Source organism: Phoca vitulina, unplaced genomic scaffold (genome assembly GCF_004348235.1).
Source record: "Phoca vitulina isolate PV1807 unplaced genomic scaffold, GSC_HSeal_1.0 scaffold2, whole genome shotgun sequence".
NCBI lineage: Eukaryota > Metazoa > Chordata > Mammalia > Carnivora > Phocidae > Phoca > Phoca vitulina.
In genome coordinates, this window is record NW_022589705.1 from 31,527,416 (window position 1) to 31,547,288 (window position 19,873).

Below are 19,873 nucleotides of genomic sequence, written 5' to 3' on the forward strand. Positions count from 1 at the left end.
AACAGCCCAGGGTGATCAGACTTCACCCGGGGGTGGTGGAGGATAGGGAACCTAAATACATATTGAAGATGATCAGATATTGAGGGGTGTATGGGGGGGAGTGTTTTGGTCAAACTGACTTAGCAGGGTTCTTGCTAAAACTGAATTTTACAAGAAAATGCAGAGATGAGCCTAGGAGGTTTAGCAGCATGGCTAATGTTTGGTCAAGCAAAGAATCTTTGTCACTACCTCAAGTATATCCAGTCACATTTCTCCTAAGAGCTTTCCAGGGCTTTCTGTCCCCAGCACCCGGTCTAGAGGAGTCTAGTTAACGGTCTACAGGCAATTCTGCAAAGCCTGAAGGCCTAGAGGAGGTACAAGGCTCGGGCCTGCAAAGTCTTACACTTGATGATTTCCCCTGTAGGCAGACATCAGAACGGACTGCCGCTGGAGAGGACTGAGCACCCCCCGCAGCCAGGCTCCTTCCAGGCTCCATCCTCGTGTCCACCCCCCGCAAGCAAGGGAGAGGCCTGGGCCGCTAGGGTGGCCCCTTTGCGGTCGGAAGCGCACAGCCCACGCACTTGCACCGCACAGCGCGTCACCTCGGAGCACCGGAGAAACGCGAGTAGGGCTATAGGGCTATGCGGGTTGTTTATGGGAACAGGGAGGGGCGTGAAGGGGTGTCCAGAGACGCGGACAGCGCCGGGCTCAATCGGAGGCCTCCTTTGCCCCACCTGGCCGGCTGAAAGACTACCCAGAAAGGGCGTGGAAAGGAGTGGGAGGAAAGGGGAAGCGGGTCACGAGTCAAAGCGGCCGAAGTGGGGAGGATGCCACCGGCGGCAACTCGCGGCCGCCGGGCTCCGGTTGGACGGGGTTGAGCGGAGTCTCAGGGGCTTCCGGAGCGGCGCGCCGAGCTGCCGCGCCCCCTGCAGCTGCGAAGACCTGGCGCCCCCGCCCCGCTGACGCTGCCCCCGAGCCGCAGGTGAGTCGAGCCCGGCGCCGCCCCGAGCATCATGTGTCGTGGGAGCGGCGCCGGCGGCGTGCGGGGAGGGACGGCGATGGGGCGAGCCGTCGTTGACACGAGAGGGAGGATCAGGCCCCCGGACGTCGGCGCCATGGAGGGGACACAGGTGGGAGCCGGGTGCGAGCTGCAGCGGTTCGGCACGGCGCGCGCTCCGCCGCCCGCGCAAGGTCAGTGGCGGCTGGTGGCGGCTGGTGGCGGCCGGGGCTCGGGCGGGGGCCCCGCGGGGTGGGTGGGCGCTCGGGCTGGGGGTAGCCGCACCTCTGCGGCGCAACCCCGCCCGGACCGTCGCCCACCCGGAAGCCTGGGGCAGGGACCCCGAGAGCAGAGAGCCACCTGCGGCAGAGTCTCGCCCTGGAAGACCCGGGCGGGGGCTCAGAGACGGTCCTGAAGTTGCTCAGCCAGCCTCTCTGGACGCGAGTGGCCTTTATTAGAGGCGTGTGTGTGTGTAGGGGGGGTCGATGGAAATGGGGGCCAAAGCCAGGGTCCCTGGACTGGGCGAAGGCGGCCTCCAGCCAGGCCCCGCGGTGGAAGTTGCCCGCGGCGCGGAGGCCGGGGAGGGGGCGCGCTGCGGCCGGCGGCGCTCTCGGGAGAGCCGCTGCACCTCCTCCCCGCCCCGGGCCGCAGCGCTTCGCGCGGTCGGTCCCGACGCCGGTGAAACGAAGAGGGAGGGAGGGAAGGAAGGAAAGAAAGGAGTTTCGTGTCTGGTGAAGTGAGAAAGCGCTTCTGAAGAAATTAGGTTGTGTTACTTTATCAACTGTGAGGTTTTTCTAAATATACATATTCCCTGGTTTTCTCTAACTTTCTGCAGCTCAGTCCAATAAAGCCTCTCGTCGCCGTGAATAAATAACCTGTGTGTGTCAGTCTGTAGATTCTAAGAGCGCGCCTAGTCCCTCGGACGGACTCTCCTGACCCGCGTCTCCGCCTACCGTGCATCCCGCGCGCAGCTCCGGGGCTGTGTGAAGGGTGGTTGGCACTCCCTCGGCGGCTAGGGGTCCGGACACTTCGCTGTTTTTAAAGCGCACCCCCCGGACGCCTGGGTGGCTAGTCGGTTAAGCGTCTGCCTTCGGCTCAGGTCATGATCCTGGCGTCCTAGGATCGAGTCCCGCATCGGGCTCCCTGCTCCGCGGAAGCCTGCTTCTCTCTCTGCTTCTGCAGCTCCCTCTGCTCGTGCTCTCTCTCATCTCTGACAAATAAATAAAATCTTTAAAAAAAATACGGTGCACCCCTCCAAGGGCCTCTGTGACTTGGCAAAGCTAAACGCTTGCAGCGTAGTGGTCAGTCCTTGTGAATGAAATGCCTTGCTTCGGGGACAACTTGATGCCATGTGCTGAATAAATTAATTGTGGTTGGCTCATTTTCTCTTTGTTCCTCTGGGTTACTGTTACACGGCGTGTGTTGTTTGTTTAAAGTTTACTTTTCCCTGTATCAAAATAGAAAGGGCTTAATGTGTCCTCAAATCTGTAATTCACCAACATACCCTCAAATCTATAATTCACCAACATGTTTTGTTATTACGAGCTTCATTACTGTTGTTGGTATTCATGTGCCAGTTTTGATTAACATAAAATCACCTTCATTTTACATCCCATAGATAATGTCTCTTTAAATGCTCGTTTTTGAAGAAGGAAATAAAATGTTCTTGAATGAAAATCCTAAGGGATTAATAACTTTTTTTGTCTCCCTTATGTCTTTACCTGAGAGTTTCTGTACTCATACTTTGACAGGGATTTTAAGACATAAGAACCATACCTGAATGAGTTCTATCATAATTATTTCACTTTGAAGATACTGCATATGCTATTTTTATGCCATTGCAAATATGTTTCATGCTTTACTGACTCAGCACTATCCTTGTTAATCTTTTCATTAATCAATATTGTAAAAACTTTCCCCATAGCTAGTTTTTATAGCCAATATCTATTACTTGGAGATGTCGGATTTGCTAAGAATGTTTGAATCAGAACCAAATGTGGGATTCTATACTTGAAAAGCAGGGTGATACCTAAACAGCGACTTGCTAGATGTTGTATTACTATAGTTTGATTCCCTCCTACGCCCACCTTGACTTCTGAGTAGAGAAGTCACTGTAAAAATATCACTACAGAGCCAGCCTTTCTAGTCTACATGGAAGCACTCTACTCTCCCACGTGGTTTGGGGTTTCCATAGTATTATTAATCTGAGTGAAAATCCAAGAGAAGTCCCCACTTCTGGAGTGACGTCTTAGTCAGTTTGGAAAAGCTGACTACAAAGACAATAAAACTAGCCCCATCCTTTTCAAAGAGACAAAAGAAATAATAGATCCGATGTACTTTGAAAAGCAAAATGTACTACATAAATATAAGGCCTCCAATAAAAATCAAATACAAGTGATGTGGCTGATTGGGATTTGGACTTAAATTGAGCTTCTGCGTTCCCCTTTGTAGAACAGTTAAGTTTCCTGAGCTTCCACTGCTCCTTAAGAATCTTGGTGCCTGTTTAGGAAGCTGCCCTGGCTGCTGGGGCTGCAGGGAGAGTGAAGCTGTTTGCTCAGTGTTGAACCCTATGCAAGGGCTTTATTTGCATTTTTATTTAATCAGAATCATATGAGGATAGGTATTGTTATTACCAATTTGTAGAAGAAAAAACTGAGGCTCAGAGAGGCTGAGTGACTTGCCTAGGGTTACAGAGGTGTCAAGTCATAGAACCAGGATTAGACACCAAACCCGGCCTTAGTTCTCTACCTTACACCTTGAGACCTTTAACTCAGTGGTTTTAAACTTATTTTGATAATCTGATAAAACTTTATCACTGCAGGGAAAGTGGCCATATTTTCATGTATATAAAATTTTGCTTCTAATTCCAGGGTCCACCTACCTTCTAAAACCCTTCCATAAGCTTTCAGGTCACCCTGCTCTAACTATATCTGTTACTGAATGAGGCAGAGAGTGTATACATTACTGTCTATATGTGCATATAATCCTTACTAATAGAAGCAGCCCATGAATTCAGTAACTTTCAACTGGGTGAAAATTTACTTAGTAACTGAAACAAAAAGAAACATGACATGTTACATTCTAGTTGATTCTGTAAACACCTAAAGTGCAGTTTAGAACAATGGTGCTTATTTGAAACCAGATCTTTTGTTTGGGCTTCTTCAACTATCCTACTATCACGAAGAATATGGATTTGTGCCTTTAGTTACAGAATGGAAACAGTCTTTTTTTCCCTCTCCCCAGAGATGGCAAATCCTGTGGTTGTTATAAGTAGCTGCAGCTCTCAGGAAGAGGAAAATCGCTGCACTTTTAACCAGCATACATCGCCCTCTGAGGAGCTTCTGTTAGAAGACCAGATGAGGCGAAAACTCAAATTTTTTTTCATGAATCCCTGTGAGAAGTTCTGGGCTCGAGGCAGAAAACCATGGAAGCTTGCCATACAAATTCTAAAAATTGCAATGGTGACTATACAGGTAAGCGTCTCAAATCATGAGTTAATGAGGCCTCTTTTAGTAACAGGAGGAGTAAGGACGGTGGTTTTTTCTAACTTTGAACTGTATGTATGATGGAGAACAAGAAATAAGGAAACATACAATCTTAAACTCCTCTCTCTTCAATATTTGTGAAAGAAGACTTTGGGGTTTTTTTTCCCTTACTTTTTTTCCTTCTCATCTTTCATTAAATTACAATTTTAGTCACACAATGGAATCAGTTTTTAGGAAAAGAAAATTTTAATATTTGGTTTGTAATAGAGAAGCTGAAGGTTTCTAAATCAGCCGTGAAAACTAGCTGTTGCCCTACCAGAGGATTCTTTTCCTTCCTAGTTTCCTAGGAATTTCTCTCTCTTCAGAAACTTCAAGGGTTTTCTGTTAAGGCAAGTGCTTGGATTCTCATAGCCCTGCAGTGGAAAAATGTGGAGGTAACTAAAAAGGAGTGGCATAGGTAGTGAAATACGAGACTTCATTTTAGGAGAGTTTGAATCTCGTGTCCTTGACTTTGTTGACATTTCTTGGGGAAATCATATTTTGCAATTCTTTATATATAGTGATTATGATTTACTCTTGTGAAGATATATTTTCCTACTGGTGAGAGTAATTATCCCCATTTCACAGATGAGAATATTGAGGCTTAGTGAGGTAAAATAATCTGTCATAGTCAGGAAACTAGAAGAGTGGAGCTGAGATTCAACTCAGATTTTATTCTCTCTAAGACCTGTGTTCTTAATTACTCCTAAATTTTTTAGGGAGCTCATTTAACCATCCTCTGTTTCCTAGGGTGGTTAAGAGGAAAAGTGGCCAATGGTTTAAGATGTTAAGCCTGTTAGTAATAAGCATATAAAAGGCATTCTTAAAAGGAACTGAGGGGTTGTTTTGTTTTGTTTTGTTTAAGATTTTATTTTTAAGTAATCTCTGTACTCAATGTGGGATGAGAACTCACAACCCTCAGCTCCCTGGCTGAGCCAGCCAGGCTCCATCTGAGGATTTTTCTTTTCTTCTTCTTCTTCTTCTTTTTTAGATTTATTTATTTATTTATTTATTTGAGAGAGATTGGGGTGGGGGGTGAAGAGGAGCAGAAAGAGAGAGAGAGAATCTTAAGCAGACTCACCGCCAAGCACGGAGCCCAACAGAGGGCTCGATCCCATGACCCTAAGATCATGACCTGAGCTGAAACCAAGAGTCTGTCGCTCAACCAAGTGAGCCACCCAGGTCTCCCAGAGGGTTTTTCTTAATTGTGATGTTTCCTTAATCTGTATTAGAGCAATCAAGCAAATATTACATAAAGACTCTGAAACCGAGCAAAACAGGGTGGCTGGGTGACAGATCCCCTCTTCTCAGGGGAAAGAAGTTCATTTGGAGATTTTGTGTCTGCAGCAGCAAAAGAAAGACAGGTCTGATGATAGGCACCCTACTAAGTGTTCCCTTTCCCCAAGGCCTGGTACAGTCTCTGAGTTACAGGGGTTTTCTCTCTGCCATGGGTACACCCTTGAGGGCAGGGACTGTTGTTTCTGCATTGCATCCTTGGGACCCAGCTCGGTGCTGGCATGTGGGGGGTACTCATTTGTAATTGGTCTTTAGGAATTCTCTGGAGGCTTTTCAGTCATCTGCTTCATTATATGTAAAATCCCTGGAATATCAAGCTGTCTTCTTCTTGGGATTTAAATAGGACACTTGGCTTAAAGAGGCTCTTTGGAAATAAAAGTCCAGTTAGATGGAGAGCACTGGCATGTGTGGGGTGCAGGGCATACATCACAAGGAGAGGTGAGAAAAGAAAAGATTTGCATGCTCAACTTTTCCCCAGTAAGACCCTGTACTACTTTGTGTAGCTTGATAGGGTGGCTAGAGCATTATTTCTGTTAGACCTGGGTTCAGATTTTGACTATACACTTGGTAGTGATGTGTTGAAAAAATTATTTAACTTCTCTGGGCCTTTATGTACCCATCTCTAAAATGGGTATGTTAGGAACTGTACTGTGGGATTAGTATGCAGGAAGTTCCTGGTATGGCACATAGGTGCTCAGTGTTGTTTCCCTTTTCCATATAAAATACACCCTGTTTCACTCTGAGATCCAGGTCAGAGTGTATGTTCTAAACTTACAGTGTGTGTGTGCGCCTATGTGTGTGTGAGAGAGAGAGTGAGGGCAAGAGAGAAAGAGAGAGAGAAGGTGAGAGCAAGAGAGAAAGAGAAAGAGCAAGAGAGCAAGAGATTGAGATGGTTTCATAGGGAAGAGAAGGTGAAAGAGACACCTGGAGTAAAGTTTCAGGTATGATTGAAAGAGCTTACGTTAATATGACAGCAGCGCAGTTAAACAACTTTTTGTGCGTGAATAACTGAGTTTCATGTAAAGCTCTGGGGTCAGTCCTGCATGAATAGTAAGGATATATTATGTTAATATTCTTTAATTTAGAGATCAGTTGAAAGGGTGTTTTTTATTTTTGGTCTTATTGTCACAGTTTTGATAATTAAACTGACAATTAACTATAGTCATTTGATTGGAGGCTTAGACTTATTTAAGGAACTTCTTATATTGCATTGTACACCTGCTTCAAAGCCTTCTTGATGTCCTGCACAATTCATTTTAAAATCTACTTGCCATTTAAGGCCCTGCACCATCTGCCTCCAGTTTTTCTGCCGACATTTTTTTCTTGCTGTTCCTTCAGTTGGATTGTGCTGGGATCTTCAGTGTCCCCCCCAAAGTACTAAGTTCCACTCTACCTTCTAAGCCTTTTTCCTGTGCTCCTCAAATGTCCCCACCCAAGTTATGCACATGCTTCCAGGGTTTTCTATCATTATTTCATTCTTAAGGAAACCTTCCCATTTCTTTAGCCAGCGTGACCTTGCTTCTCTAAACTCCTAAAGGAGGACTTCTCTGAAAGTGGTGGTGGGGGCAACGATGTAAGTAAGATCATACATGAAAATGTGCAAAGCCACTTTCTTTCATTTTAAAACTAGAAGCCCACTTTATCTTTAAGGCCAGATTAATTTACAGCTACCAAAAGTTTAATATATATTGAATATATTCAGGACAAATTAGACTTGAATAGATAAATTGATTGTTATATGGAGACCTTTTATTCCCCTGCTTTTTCAACCCCTTTTTTTTTCTTCTTTTAAGCTGGTCTTTTTTGGGCTAAGTAACCAGATGGTTGTAGCTTTCAAGGAAGAGAACACTATAGCATTCAAACACCTCTTCTTAAAAGGATATATGGACCGAATGGATGACACATACGCGGTGTACACACAAAGTGATGTATACGATCAGATCACCTTTGCAGTGAACCAGGTAAATCCAAGTATGTGTGTTCTTACTTGGGAGAAAGAACAGACTGGGAAATTGTTAGCAATGTACATAATAGAAGCTGACATTCCACTGTAGAAGGGTGAACATTTTTGTGATGATACGTATAAATGATACGTATAAAACCATTTTAAAATTATTTAAAAAAAAAATCACCGTTGAGCTTCCATGAAACAAGAAATTGAGAAAAGCTTTGGTTTAGTAACAAAGAGACAGAAACTTTAAAGAATTAATTAAAAGAATCAGAGCTAGGGGTTGGCATGAGTACCTCAGAGATTTAAAATTATTAACCATGGCCCTGGTTGTAAGTAGTCATTAAGTCTTCAGAGTTTATACGTTCAGGGGCCCTTAACAAATAATGAGAATATTAACTTTGCAGAGCATATATAGCAACTAAGACCTGAAAGCTTGTTTAAAAAGTAAGTAAGGCCTTTATGTCATACATGACAATGCTTTTATTGTAACATTGATTAACTGCCCCCCCGAAAGTAAAAATTACTATAGTGCAATTATGGTTCTTAATTATCTAGAGACAATCTATGTACAGTGAGATAGTAAAGTGCTAGGATGACATATGTGTTTATGGCATCAAGGCTTTCTGTTAACCCTTGGACTGTGTAAATTGGTCAGAAATCTACGGTGATGGAAGTAAGCTGCGTAAGTTACTAAACAGAATTATGGATCTGTGTGAAAAATTCCTCTGTCAAAGCAGAGCTGCAGAGGCGAGTGAGGACAGATGCCCAGTCTGATGAAAGCCCTCAGAGGCCACAGCCACTTGGGGGCCCCATCGGTCAGTCCCATAGGTCACCTGCCTCCCAGCCCTAGTCCCACACACCCCATTCCTGTCCTAGAGTCCTCTGACTCCAGCTCCAGGGCTTCCCTTGGTTGGACACAGTCCTACCACTTGCCCCGACCATCGAGCTCTTGCACAGACCTCCACGAAGAGTCTTATTAGGACAGCAAGGAAGTTTGGCCAGAGCATATCTTATAATGTTAGCAGGTTACCTGCAGCCCTGCACCTTGGATCTTCTATGTTTCAAAATCTTACAAAGTTCAAGACACAAGTTTCTGTGGTCAGGAGGCTCAGATCTTTAGGTAATTCCTGTGAGGATTGCTTCACAAATAGTGGGTGCTCAGAGGGCTACAGGACCCCATACTTGTATGACTCTACCTCATGACCCCTGCTTGTCTTTCCAGCTTTACTTCCCATCACACACCATTGCAGGCGCACTGGTCTGTTTGGGACCTCACCACACTCAAGATCTTTTACCTTTGTTTTCATTTAATGGACTGTTTACCTCTTACACCCTCCCACCCCCAATATAAAACTACCAGTTTGGCTCAGAGTAGCTTTAGCAAGGCTTAATCCACTTATTTCCTTGAATAGAGAACAAAAACCTCAAAACCGAGTATCTCCACTGTTATACTATTTGCTCCCTACACGTAGGACATAATGCTACTTAACAACTTATGCAGCTTCTTTTTTTTTTTATTTTTTTAAAGATTTTATTTATTTATTTGACAGAGAGAGACAGCGAGAGAGGGAACACAAGCAGGGGGAGTGGGAGAGGGAGAAGCAGGCTTCCCGCGGAGCAGGGAGCCCGATGCGGGGCTCGATCCCAGGACCCTGGGATCATGACCTGAGCCCGAGGCAGACACTTAATGACCAGCCACCCAGGTGCCCCTGCAGCTTCTTTTTATTACCGTAGATTTCCAGCCCCTTTCCCCAGTCCCGGTGCTAACAGAGTTTAGTGCTGTAATTACATACCCTGTCCTAGCGGTTTACCATCTCACTGTGAATAGATTAGCTCTAGTAATGAAGAGCAACTATTGCATTTTAATAATTTTTTGACCTTATCATAAATTTGACAAATATCTGAGTACCTACCTACTCTATGCCTACTACTGTTTTAAGTGCTGGGGTTAGAGCAGTGGCCTTGATAAATTCCTTGCCCTGTGGAATTTATATTCTAATGGAGGAGATGGATTTTAACAAGTTTAACCAAAATCATTTGGTTTCAGATAGTGATGAGTGCTAAGAAGTTAACACTTAAGCTAACGTAAGAGCATTAACAGTTGCCTCAGGGTGGTCAAAAAAGGCCTCTCTGAGGACTTGCAGTCTAGGGAAGAATATTCCAGGCTGAAGGAGTAGCAACAGCGAAGGCTCTCAAAGCCCGAAAACATTTAGTATATTTGAGGAATGAAGGAGGTGGGTATGGCTGGGCTAGGTCCGGTCTCTCAGGCCTTTATAGGCCCTGGAAAGAAGCTTTGAAACTTATTCTGAGAGAGACTGGAATCCATCGGAGGGCTTTCAGTAGGGGAGAGACTGTAATATACATTAGCAAAGGTTAATATTTATTCCCTCAAATATTTAGTATCTGTTTGTATCAGATACTGGTTTTTTTTTTTTTTAAGATTTATTTATTTATTTGAGAGAGAGAGAGAGAGAAAGAGAGAGAGAGTGTGGGGTGGGGAGGGGCAGAGGGAGAGGTAGACACAGACTCCCCACTGAACAGGGAGCCCGACGCAGGGCTCAATCCCAGGACCCCTAGATCATGATCTGAGCCAAAATTAAGAGTCAGATACTCAACCAACTGAGTCACACAGGTACCCCTCAGATATTGTTTTTGGTGCATGGATACTACAGTGAACAAATAGACAAAGTCGAGGAAGTCATATTCTAAAAGGGAGAGATAAGCATTAAGTAAATAAATAAGGATATCATTTGTCAGTTGGTTATAAGTGTACAAAAGTATACAAAACAACAACAACAACAACAACAACAACAACAGGCAGAGTGAATGAATGGAATGAATGGAGGTGGTCAGGAGAGGCCTCTCTGATAAATGACAGGTGGGCAGGGCAGACCAGAGTATGGGGAGGCAGTCTGTAGCTGGTTCAGGGAGGAGCCCTTCAGGGAGAAAGGAGGGCATGAACAGAGCATAGAATAGATTTGTGTTTTGGGTATTGCTGTCCTAAGGGCATTACATGCATTAATTCACTTATTCCTGTAACAGTCCCCTTAGTTCTATATGGGGACTGGACTGTGGTGAGAGGCAGATGGCCAGCAGGAAGATCACTGAAGAGATTCAGTTTGGCAGGGGGAGAGATGAGGTGGTACGGACAAGGGTGAGAGCATTGAAGGCGATGAGAGGCAGCAGATTTGGGATATAATCTGATAGTAATGCATGGCTTTCTGAGGGACCAGAAGTGAAGTATGAGAGAAAGCGGCTAAAGGACCATTTCTAAGTTGTGGCTTCTACGCGAAGCTGAGTGGCTTATGGAGTCACTGATTGAGAAGGGCATTTTCATGGAAGGAGTTGGTTTTTCTATTTGCACATTTATGTTTGAGATACGTCTTAGACACCAGAGGTGTCATGCGGGCAGACTGCTACCCATGTATGGAATTCAGTGGAGAGGTCAGGAGATATAAATTTGGAAGTCATCAGCATATAGATAGTGTTTCAACATGGGACTGGTTGAGATCACTTATGGAGAGAATGCAGCTGAAGAAATCAAGGACTGAATCCAAGGGTACTCTGAGACGTAGAGGTTGGCAAGAGCAGAATTCAGCAAAGGAGACTGAGGTGGAGAGCCTGTGTCTCAGAAGTCAAGTGAAGGAAGTGTCCTGTGAAAGGGAAAGCACTCAGCTGCATCAGACACCGTCGGCAGACTAAGTTAAATGAGAACTGAGAACCATGTATCAGATCTGGTAAAATGCTGCTCTTGGTGGCCTGGACGAGGCCCAGTTCAGCATTTATCCCATAGGCTCAGATTATAAATGATTTATTTCATTTAATTTAGGCATGTTTCACACGCACTGTTTAGTAGGATTATTTAGCTCTGTGTCCATCCCCCTAAATTGTTAATTCCAGGGGACGGATACCATATCACTCTCTTTGTATCACTAATTGTGCCAAACAGCATTGTTCATAGTAAGCTCTGAAGCACGTTTTCTTCTTCTACAGAAATCCATTCAGAGTTTATTTATTTTTTTAAGATTTTATTTATTTATTTGACAGAGAGAGACACAGCGAGAGAGGGAACACAAGCAGGGGGAGTGGGAGAGGGAGAGTCAGGCTTCCCACGGAGCAGGGAGCCCGATGTGGGGCTCGATCATGACCTGAGCCGAAGGCAGCGCTTAATGACTGAGCCACCCAGGCGCCCTCATTCAGAGTTTAAATTGATGATTATTCCAAAGTACCATGAGATCCTCATTTGTAAAATTACATTTTATTTTATTTATAGGACTCCCTAGGACAAGGGAATATTGCTGTGAAAGTGACTAGCCTGTATTCTTGCAGTGATAAAGATGCAACAGTTTTGTTTGTTTGTTTGTTGAAAAAGTTTTGCAAGTTAGCTTGGAACAATTGTATCCCCCTTCCTATATTACAACAGCAAAGCAGAACTCTGACCTTAATAAGAAATGGTTCAGAGATAAAGTTTGTATTCACACTGAATGCGAAAAATCAATTCCTGCGCTTAGTTCTTTAAAGAAGGAAGGATCACAGAGTTGATGTGCTGTAAGCCTTTAATTTTGTAGACAAGGAACCAGAGGCTCAGAAAATTTGTGACTTGCCCACGCTCACAGAAATGAGACTGGAGCCCAGAACTCTAATTTGGGAGTGCTTTCTGAAGGCTACTGTCCTGGCGCACAGTAGCATGTCATGTGCTCTGCATATCGACGTGAACGTGAACATGAACGTGAGTGTCTCCACCCAGAAAGCAGGTTGGAACCTGCCCGTTTCATAGGCAGGGTGGGTAGGCAATCATGTCTTCATTTCTGTCTGGCTGGTGTTCCCATTTCTCTGTTTCTCTTTTCGGTTTGAAGTACTTGCAGCTCCGCAACACGTCGGTTGGGAATCATGCTTACGAGAACAAGGGCATGGAGCAGTCTGCTCTGGCCATCTGTCAGCACTTCTACAGGCAAGGAAACATCTGTCCTGGAAATGATACCTTTGACATTGATCCAGAAATCGAAACTGGTGAGGTTCTTCAAGAAACTGGAGCTTCCATTTTTTTTTAACTCCTTGATTTATCCTTAAAATCGGTAATTTCATCTCTGAAAATGTTCATTTGGTCTGTGCTATTAGGTCATAGTAAGAAAATTTGTAGGAGTTATTATGTGTCAGGTACTGTCCCAAGCCCTTTACTGTAACTCATGATTTTTAAAAACAACAGCAAGAACAAACCAATAAGGCAAGATATATTATTATCCTCAATTTAGAGAAGACTAAAGTATGGCTCAGAGAGTTAAGTGATATGGTCCAGATGGAGCTGGTAAGAGGTAGTGCTGAAATTTGATCCAGGCTATCTGTGCTCTGAGCCACTACATTCTTAGCCTCTATATTCCAATTCCTCTTGCACTGGATAAGCCAGTTATATAAACTTATACTATCCTTATAAAACATTGTACTTGCAAAGTCATCATGTATATAAAACTCCCTCCCCTCAACTGCACTTCTCTACTTAGTATCTTTGATGGTGGGTTTAGGGAGGAACCAGAACCAGGAATTAGAATAGAATGGCTTATTATTATTATTTTATTTTATTTTATTTTTATTTATTTATTTTTTTAAGTAGGCTCCATGCCCAGAGTGGAGCCCAGTGCAGGGCTTGAACTCACAACCCTGAGATCAAGATCTGAGCTGAAATCAAGGGTTGGTCACTTAACCAACTAAACCACCCAGGTGCCCTTGAGTGGCTTATTTTTATTAGCAAAGTTCTATTTACAATGTGTACCTAAAATACTTACTTAAGTCTTTGAGTTAAAAATTAAGTATCCGGATACTTTTAACAATAGTCACTGGGACGGTTTTTGGAGAGGGATAGTCAAGGATTACAGTGTAGATTAGTGAAATCTCCTAAAATGCTGTCTTCCTTTTTTTTTTAATTTTAAAATAAAATAGTATTTTAAAAAATAGATCCTTTAAATTTAGAAAATTTTATCTTAGGTAGTATAAGTGCTTCACACTTATGCTTAGGTTACAAAAAAGGGAGAAGGGACGCAAAGTTTAGGCTCACAAAGGCAGGAAGGAAGAGAGCATTCTATAGGAGACTAATGAGACAGAGTTCAGGTTCAGGTGTCCTACCCTTCACTCACTCCAGAAATGTAGCCACTTGCATCTTAAAAATAAATGACTCATTGTAACCAAGCGATATTGACCTTTAGCTTTTAAATCTTAATTCAGAAGAATGGTAGAATCTGAATATCTAGTCTTAAATATATTATCCTTCCAAGATGCAGTTCACTTATTTATTTTAGGCAATATACATAATGTTTTGTTCCTTTCTATGGCAGAATGTTTCTTTGTAGAGCCAGACGAACCTTTTCACATCGGAACAGTGGAAGGAAATAAACTCAACTTAACGCTGGACTTTCATAGGTGAGGGAGGCAGTTGGGAGTGAACCTTGTGTGTCTGGGTGTGTATGTTTTCACTGCACTAAAGCCTCCTCTGTTTCCTAGACTCCTAACTGTGGAGCTGCAGTTTAAACTGAAGGCCATTAATCTGCAGACCATTCGTCATCACGAGCTCCCTGACTGTTACGACTTTACTCTGACTGTAAGCGTGGGCTGGGCTGAATTTGGTCCCGGGCTGAAGAAAAATTGTTTGATTTCGTTACATGTTTCATCTACCCCTATTAAAGCGTGGTCAGATATATAGGATGTTCCCACTTGAATGTGCCCAGGGGAAACATTGGTACAGCTGGCTCTGTTTTGTTACAGTAACTTGTTTACCTGTTAATTATCTATCCTCTGTACCTCAGTGGAAGTCCTGTGAGGGCGGGGACCTTGCCTTGTTGAGCGCAGGGTCTCCAGTACTCGGACCAGTGCCTGGCACAGGGGAGGTGTTCAATACAAAAGTAGCAGAGAGCTCGTAGGTCCTCTGTAGTTGGCTCATACCAGTCTGTGACTCTCTGCTTACGGTCATTGCCAGGGGTTCTGGCTGCTGAGGCTCCTCACTGTAGATGTGTGCAGCCTTTGGGTTATTGCTCACAGTGCCTTCCTTGGGCCACCTCCGGATGCTCTGGTTCCTCCCCCTTCAGCCCACCCTGCCACATCTCTGTTCTCTACATTCCAGTTGCAAAAGGAGCTATTAATGCTCTCTAGAGAGCACAAGGTGCCTCCCATGTGAGCTCATCAGCCCGCGAGGCTCAGGGTCAGTAATCCAATGCTGTGTGGGGCATACGTGGAACAGCATTTGATACAACTCGCCTTCACACAGTCCAGATTGCTGTTACTTCAGCAGCAGTTTGTACCAGAGCTCTGTCCTTGATATTCAACTAATTGGCTATGAGAAATCAAGTTTTCAGAGGTTGAGGTTAAAAAAATTTCCAAATATAGTGTAATTAAGAATTATGCGTTATCATTTAACAGGAAAAAGCACTAAACTATAAGACTATTTTGTATTAGGCTACAAATTTTAATCCTAATATTAACTGGGAAGTTACGAATTTTCAATATTACTTGACTTTTTTAAAAAAATTGAGCTATTATCCAGTCTTGTCTCTTCTCCCTCCTCTCCCTTACCACCCCCTGCACCACTCTCGAACTGAGAAATGGCACTTTTCAGAAGTTTTACAATCCTCAAGGCTCAGCTCAACTGACACCGTCTTCCTGGACCCTCTTTGTGATGCTTCAGTTAGGAACACATTCTGTGCTCTGAACTCCAGGGTTTTATTTTTGGTTTTGTTTTTATATTTTAATGGGCTCACCCACCTTCTCTTTTGTTTTAGGATTTTCTAGGCTTTTGTCATCAACTCTGCTAGACTGAAAGCTGCTTGAAGGCAGGGATCATTTTATTAATCTTTGCATCCCTCAAAGAACATAGTAGGTGACTCAAATATTTGTGGAATGAATAAATGAAACATTTGTAAACTGCAGACCCTTTCCCATGACTCAGTACAGTGGTGAGAGCAACCTGGCCCATTAGCCACAGGTGGATGTTCTGTTTTTCCTGTTACTGCAGATTTGACCCAACTATGCCTGTGCCTTGTGGATTTAGCGGTGTGTCTCACAGAACTGTAGTGGAACTGATGCCCTACAGGGTAGTTTATTTTTTTATTTTTTATTTTTTTTAAATATTTTATTTATTTATTTGACAGAGAGAGAGAGAGAGCCCAAGCAGAGGGAGTAACAGGCAGAGGGAAAGAGAGAAGCAGGCTCCCTGCAGAGCAGGGAGCCCGATGCGGGGCTCGATCCCAGGATCCTGGGATCATGACCTGAGCCGAAGGCAGACGCCCAACCAACTGAGCCACCCAGGCGCCCCAATAGGCTAGTTTAATAATAAACACAATTAGTGCAACTTTATGGTTATAAGTAAACATGAACTGGGGCCATATATGCCTGATTTAAAATGCAAGGGTTTTGGAATCAGGCAAGCCTAGATTTGAATTCCAGCTCACCAGTTAGTAGCTTGTAACTTTAGGTAAAATAGTTAATTGGTTTGAATTCCAATTTTCTCATTTATAAAACAGACTTAATGCCCATCTACCTAACAAAGTTGTTGTCAAGACATCTATCTAATATACTTCATGTATATGAGATATATAGCAGATATTTGATTCATGCAACAACTGTTTATGAAACTTTCCTGTGTGTGCCTATCATTTGGATTTATAATGTAAAAGTAGTACATTAACATTCATCCATAGCAATTTAATATATTCTTGCATCATATATTTTGAAGCTCTTTATTAGGTGTACAAACATCTAGGATTCTTGTGTTCACTTGAGGAACTGACTCTTACATCATTAAGAAATGGCACTTTTTACCCCAATATATATTCTTTGCTCTAAAATCTACTTTGTTTGATCTTAATATAACCACTCCAGCTTTATTTTATTTATTTATTTATTTATTTTTAAGATTTTATTTATTTATTTGACAGAGAGAGAGAGAGAGACAACGAGAGAGGGAACACAAGCAGGGGGAGTGGGAGAGGGAGAAGATCCCAGGGACCCTGGGATCAGGACCCGAGCCGAAGTCAGACGCTTAACGACTGAGCCACCCAGGCGCCTCTCCAGCTTTCTTTTAATTAGTGTTAGTATGGTATATATTTTTCCATCCTTTTGATATTAACCTATTTGTATCTCATGTTTAAAGTAGGTTTCTTATTAGGCAGCATAGAGTTAAGTCTTGTTTTTTTACCCAACCTCATAATCTGTACCTTTTAATTGGGGTGCTTAGACCATTTAAATGACATGTGATTATTAATATAGTTTCTCTCTTTTTCTGCCTGAATCATTTTTTGGATACTATTTTAGCTCATTTGCTAGCTTATTAGCTATAACTTTTTATTGTATTATTTTTAGGGTTTACAGTACACATATTTAAATTATTATCACCTGCCTTCAAGTGACATTATACCGCTGTATGAAGAGCACAGGAATCTTGTAACAATCTATTTCTGTGTCTCCTATCTTGGCTTTTATGTTGTTGTCGTCACACAGTTTACTTCCAGATGTGTTACAAACTATATAATGCACTGTTAGCAGTTTTTATTTAAACAATTATCTTTTAAAGCAATTTAAATAATCAGAAAAAAAGTATATTGGCCCATGAAGTAACCATTTCCAGCACGCTTCATTCTTTAGTATAGCTCCAGGCTTTCATCTGGGATCATTTTCCTTCCATCTGAAGGGCTTCCTTTAACATTTTTTATAGTGCAGGTCTGCTGAGAGACTTTTATATGCCTAAAAAAGTATTTATTCCTTCTTCATTTTTATTTTATTTTTTAAATAAAGATTTTATTTATCCATTTGAGAGAGAGACAGAGCACAAGCAGGGGGAGTGGCAGGCAGAGGGAGAGGGAGAAGCAGGCTCCCCACAGAGCAAGGAGCCCGACGCAGTGCTCAATCCCAGGATCCTGGGATCATGACCCAAGCTGGAGGCAGATGCCCAAATGACTGAGCCACCCAGGCGCCCCTCCGTCTTCATTTTTAAAGATGGTTTCACTGGGTATAGGGTTCTCGGTTGGCTGTTTCTCCCCCAGCACTTTAAAGATGTTGTTGCTCTTCTAGCTTGCATTGCTCTGATGAGAAATGTGCTGTGGTCTTCATCTTTGTTCCTCTGCAGGGGATGTATTCCCTCCTCCCTCTTGCTGCTTTTCAATTGTTCTCTTTATCTCTTTGATTATGATATGCCTTAGTGTAATTTTCTTCAAGTTTCTTGTGTTTAAGGTTTATTAAGCATTGGTTCTGTGGGTTTATAATTTCCATTATATTTGACATTTATTAAACGTCACTTCTTCAAATAGTTTTGTCTCTTCTCCTTCCTCCCCCTTCAGGATTCTAATTCCATGTATGTTTGGTCACTTGAAGTTGTCTCATAGCTCACTAATGTTTCGTGTTTTTGTTTCATTTTCCAATCTTTCTTCTCTGTGTTTCATTTTGGAAGTTTCTATTGCTCTACCTTCGAATTCACTAATCTTTTTTCTGTGCTATCTAATCTGTTCTTAATCCTATCCATTATTTTTTCTTCTTTGTTTAAAGAATTCAACTTCTTCGAGCCCGACTGAGATGTGATTGACATTGAGCCAAAGTATATTTACTCAGCAGATATTTAGTGAGCACCTACTATTTATAAGGCCCGGACACTGTCTGTGTGGGAAAAGCATGGGTTCTCCTCGGCAAAGATTTCTGACTCATTCAAATAATATGAAGCATCTTTCCTTTGTGAGGCCATGGACTGGGTCCTCCAGTGGATGTGGAGATGTGCGGACACTGACAACACTTTTAGCTGCTTGTCAAGGAAAGAAGCTTACAGTCCAACGTGAGGAGAAACAAAGTGACCAGACTCACTAAATTTCTTTGAAATCTTATATCTGCAGGGATGTCTAGTTACCCCACATGAAGAAGCTTCAATAAAATTCATTTAAATGGCAGACTTTTTTTTTTCTTTTTGAGAGAGAGAGAGAGAGAGAAAGAGCACAAGCAGGGGGAGCAGCTGAGGGAGAGGGAGAAGCAGACTCCCTGCTGAGTGGGGAGCCCGATGTGAGTCTTGATCCCAGGACCCTAGGATCATGACCTGAGCTGAAGGCAGACACCTTAACTGATGGAGCCACCCAGGCGCCCCTAAAGAGCAGACTTTTGAAAGCATGTTTTCTCTTTAAGACTTGAGCGAGGAGGCACTAAAAGCAAACCAAACAAAACCACGGCTGATTTCCGTGCTTTCCCCGTCCCTGCGTGGGGCAAGTGGAGAGAGCTAGAAAGGGAAGACAGTAGGACTATGGAAGGTGTTCTGGGGTGGCTTTGTCCTGCTTGGTGCCTGGTGTCTGAAATGGTGATCCTTGAAGCAAAACATGGCTGTCGACTCCCTGTTACCACATCCTTTTTTATACATATGGTACTAGAGTGACTAAGAAATCTAGGCCCAGAATGAACATCAGAAAATCTCCACCTGAAGTGTTTCAAGGCTGAGATAATTCACCTCTGTGTTAGTAAGAATTGCTGCAGCATTAACAAACTATCCCCAGCTGAGTCCCGGGGAGGGGGAAGGCACACTTGTACCAGCTCTTGTTCATATCAAGAGGGCATCTAGAGATACTTAGAGTGGGAAGGAGAGAGATCTCTTGTTTTATAAATTGTCCAGGGCTGGAATACTGTCCTAGAAATATAGGGTTTTAGAGACTAAAAGGTCTCGGCAGAAGATCTTGTCCAACTTTCCCATTTCACATAGAAATAAAGGGCGCTTCCCAAAGTTAAACAGAGCTAGCATCAACTCGGGGAGGAGAGTCTAGAATGAGAATCTGGGTGGATATCCTGTTACCTTGGAAGATCTGTTTCCTAATTAATGCCTGGAGACATCTTGGCTTCAAGAACTATCGGTGTGTTTTGACCCTTTTCCTGTTCTTCACAGATAACACTTGACAATAAGGCCCATAGTGGAAGAATTAAGATAAGTTTAGATAATGACATTTCCATCAGAGAATGTAAAGACTGGCATGTATCCGGATCAAGTAAGTGGTGAATTTTACTAGTTTTCAAAATGGTTATTAAATAAAATAAAAGGGTTATTAAATTACTGGGATGTGTGGAGCATCAAATGAAAGAATCAGAGCATTCCCAAGTTCCTAATTCTCTGCAAATAGATCAACT

At 43.1% G+C, this 19,873-nt stretch overlaps 1 protein-coding gene across 6 annotated transcripts in view; it reads left to right on the forward strand.

Annotated features, from left to right (window-relative positions):
• Positions 1–459: 459 nt before the first annotated feature.
• The window catches only part of MCOLN3 (mucolipin 3), a 28,213-nt gene continuing 8,799 nt past the window's right edge, over positions 460–19,873 (forward strand). For 4 of the 6 annotated variants that reach the window (XM_032424782.1, XM_032424799.1, XM_032424808.1 and 1 more), the window contains exons 1-7: positions 988–1,170; positions 4,220–4,449; positions 7,590–7,757; positions 12,604–12,757; positions 14,074–14,158; positions 14,240–14,336; positions 19,635–19,734. In XM_032424782.1, the coding sequence (XP_032280673.1) occupies positions 993–1,170; positions 4,220–4,449; positions 7,590–7,757; positions 12,604–12,757; positions 14,074–14,158; positions 14,240–14,336; positions 19,635–19,734 (1,012 nt within the window). In that variant the 5' untranslated portion in view covers positions 988–992. Of the gene's footprint in view, positions 962–984; positions 1,171–4,219; positions 4,450–7,589; positions 7,758–12,603; positions 12,758–14,073; positions 14,159–14,239; positions 14,337–19,634; positions 19,735–19,873 lie in introns of those variants that run through there. The other 2 variants (XM_032424815.1, XM_032424790.1) reach the window with 2 other exon arrangements.